This window comes from Herpailurus yagouaroundi, unplaced genomic scaffold, assembly GCF_014898765.1.
Source record: "Herpailurus yagouaroundi ecotype Mexico unplaced genomic scaffold, PumYag 67827, whole genome shotgun sequence".
Lineage (NCBI taxonomy): Eukaryota > Metazoa > Chordata > Mammalia > Carnivora > Felidae > Herpailurus > Herpailurus yagouaroundi.
Window position 1 is genome coordinate 3340 of NW_024420618.1, and position 3218 is coordinate 6557.

The 3218-nt window shown below is 56.6% G+C and overlaps 1 protein-coding gene across 1 annotated transcript in view; it reads right to left on the reverse strand.

Annotated features, from left to right (window-relative positions):
- Positions 1 to 3212, reverse strand: part of LOC121026218 (F-box-like/WD repeat-containing protein TBL1X) — a 3917-nt gene extending 705 nt beyond the window's left edge. Inside the window, exons 1-3 of the mRNA XM_040469087.1 lie at positions 2947 to 3212; positions 776 to 908; positions 259 to 400 (exon numbers count right to left, since the gene is read on the reverse strand). Coding sequence (XP_040325021.1) covers positions 259 to 400; positions 776 to 908; positions 2947 to 3136 — 465 coding nt within the window. The 5' untranslated portion in view covers positions 3137 to 3212. The remainder of the gene's footprint in view (positions 1 to 258; positions 401 to 775; positions 909 to 2946) is intronic.
- Between the last annotated feature and the right edge of the window lie 6 nt (positions 3213 to 3218).

Genomic DNA, 3218 nt, shown 5'->3' on the forward strand with positions numbered 1-3218 from the left:
CCCCCCCCCCCCCCCAGGAAAACCACCGGGCTCATCTTGCTTAATGATGGGAAGACGAGCCTCTGAACCCCCAGCCAGGGGTCTGCCCGACACGGCCTTGTGAGAAGCTCTCAGGAACAGAGAGCACCCGTACCACCGCCCCCCGGGCTAGGGGTGCTCGCCAACGGGACCGCCCGCTCCCCCGTGTTTGCAGGGGCGCCCCCGCGGTGCTGGAGGGTCTCCGGGGGCTTAAGCGTCTGGGTGGCGGCAGGGGCTTACGTTCCAGTCCAGGGAGGTCACGTCTTTATTACTGGGGACGTCGTGGCCCCCTTCTCGTATACAGTGCCTCAACACGAGCTGCGTGGAGCCCCCGTTGCTGTTTTCGTTAAGGTTCCATATCCTTGCCGTTGAGTCTCCGGATCTGCAGAATGAACACGCACCTGCACTCAGCGTCCGGGTCCAGTGGAAACAAAGCCCGTCAGACTTCCGGGCGGCCTACGTCCGCTATCTCTGGCCCACGGCCTGTGTCTTCTTAATCACGCTCACTGGCCGTGTTTTCCTCCTCGCCACTTTTGCTGCTCTTAGTAATTTAACGTGTCTTTGCGCTGCTCTCCACGCCACTGAGAACACAGCGTGGAACGAGGACTCCCTCGCAACCCGGGGAAGAGAGCGGCACAGAGAGCCCCAGGCCTTGCTCCGCACACAAAAGAGGGGAGCACTTACTCCATGAGGCACAGTTCCGGAAAGCATGTCGGACCCCACGGGCCCTGCAGCACCCACCACCTGGCATCCTTACCCTGAAGCTAGGAGATCGCTGACAGGGTTCCAGGCACAAATGAACACCTCGGACTCGTGGCCCCGAAGGACTGTGGCTTTGTTGGGTGGAATCTCAACGTCCCCGTCTATTTCCATTGGTTTCGAATGATTATCTGTCACAAGAAATAGGAAAAGACATGTGGTGACCAGTATAAAAGCAGCGCATTCTTGGGGGCACTTGAGTCTTAGAAAACACCTTCTTTTCGTGTACTTAGTTCTATTACCTCTGACGACGGTAACTGAATCCTGCTTTTGTGTCATGTAGTAAATGTGTTGCGTTTTCTTAGCTCAACGCTCTCCAAGTTTGATAGAGAAATACAAATTTATTTCTTCTTCCTAATTAGGGCCAGGCTAATGTCTAACCACCACCACGACACCGGGGAACAATGACGACAGCCAGCTAGAGCCTGAAGGTTGCTCTTTTCCAGATGGGTGACACGTGTTATCTGCGAGCACCTTTTGGAGGTATCACCTTTTTTTTTTTTTTTTTTTAAGTTTATTTATTTTGAGGGAGAAAGCAAGCACAAGTTGGGGGCAAGGGGGCAGAGACAAAGGAAAGAGTGAGAACTCTAAGCAGGCTCCGCACGATCAGCACGTAGCCCAGTGCAGGGCTTGAACCCATGAACCGGGAGCTCGTGACCTGAGACAAAGTTGGACGCTTAACCGACTGAGCCACGCAGGCGCTCCTGAGTATCACGTCTTTGTCTGTGAAGCTCCTACCGGGAGACGCCACCATTGTTGCGGAATGCCCGCCACCCCGCACCCCTGCCTGCAGACACCCTCGTATTCGTGGGGGCCCGGTGCCGTTAGCGTCCTGAAGTCACCTTCGTGTCGGAGTTCTCGAGCGGAGCAGAACCGCCATGCTTTCTAAGCGGACAGGCCTGCCCCGGATGAACCACGGGATCCGGGTTCTGAATGCCCAAGGAAGCCTGGTGACCGTGGACACCGGCCGTGCTAAATGCCACCTGGAAACCATCCCGGGGGGCGGCTGTTTTCCTCCCGAGCGGCAGGAGAGGAAAGATTCTTGAAGGTCAGCATAAAATACCACCTCAGACACCACGGTCTGGTTTCAACCTGCGCTGCAGCACGATGACACAAACTGCAGGTGGCAGCAGGCCTCAGGGAATAGAGGGAACGCAGAAGGCGGAGGACAACGTGGCAGGGAGGAGGTGGCTGCGAGCTGTCAGGGATGCTCCCCGGAACGAGCAAGTCAACCCAGAGGCACCCCTGGATCGAAGGCTCTGCGTGTGTGTGGCCAGCGTGCTTTAAGAAGCGTGCATGTCTGCACGCAGCCATGCTCCATTACGTTTCTTAAGATTTAAAAGGAATTCTGTGGCGCCCGGGGGGTCGATCAGTTAAGCATCTCACTTCGGCTCAGGTCGCGATCTCAAAGCTCCTGAGTTCAAGCCCCGCGTCAGGCTCTGTGCTGACAGCTCGGAGCCCGGAGCCTGCTTCGGATTCTGCGTCTCCCTCTCTCTCTGCCCCTCCCCCACTTTGCTCTGTCTCTCCCCCAAAAATAAATAAAATGTGAAAATAAATCAATAAATAAATAAATAAACATAAAAAAATGAAAATAAATAAAAGAAATCCGTGCACTTTACAAGTTGGGAAAACTTCTGTCTTGGCAGACGTACGGGTTTCTTCAAGCTCACCAATTCCAAATCGCTTTCCTTGACGGAAGATTAAGAAACACACACACAAAAACACACTTGGAACTTAGACCCCGAAGCAGTCTTTGAGACCGTAAGCCGCAGATCAGAGCGGAGTCAGGTTCTCTGGGTAGGACCTCGGGCCGATCTGTGAGCTGAACTGTTCCAGCGGATCTCGGCCGAAGCCGCTCGGCACGGGAGGCTGAATGACAGGACCCGTGGCCTCCACAAATGAAACCCTCTTTAGTCACACAGTGCCTCTCGCCGCTGTACGAAAGCAGCTCTCAGAGGAGCCCGGTGCCCGAAAATCAGGGCTATGTGCGTCCAGACCGTCGCATCCAAGGACCTCCCGAAAACGGTGTGAAGCTCTCGCGGGCAAACAGCACGCGGACAGCACGCCTAAGAACGTACGGCGGGCAGATCGCCAAGAGTCTAGCCGACTCACACAGACAGAGCAGAGAAACCGCCACAAGTCTGCCCACCCCCAGAGCCCCGCACGTACTTATCGCGTGGGCTCCGTTCTCCTCCCCGTTCACCGTGGCCTCTCCGTTCTTTGGTGGATGTTGCTGAGCAACGGCTGTCGGGGCCGCCGCAGCTGTCGTGGCCGCCACCGCCGCGGCCGCCGCACTGGCCTGCTGCTGAGCGAGCTTCTCCCGGAAGGCCTGCTGCCGCGTCTGCACCACGTCAGGCATCACCGCGTCGATCAGGGACAGGGACTCTATGGGGCGGCCGTCGAACACCGTGCCATCCTGGGGAGAGAGCACGGGGATGGCC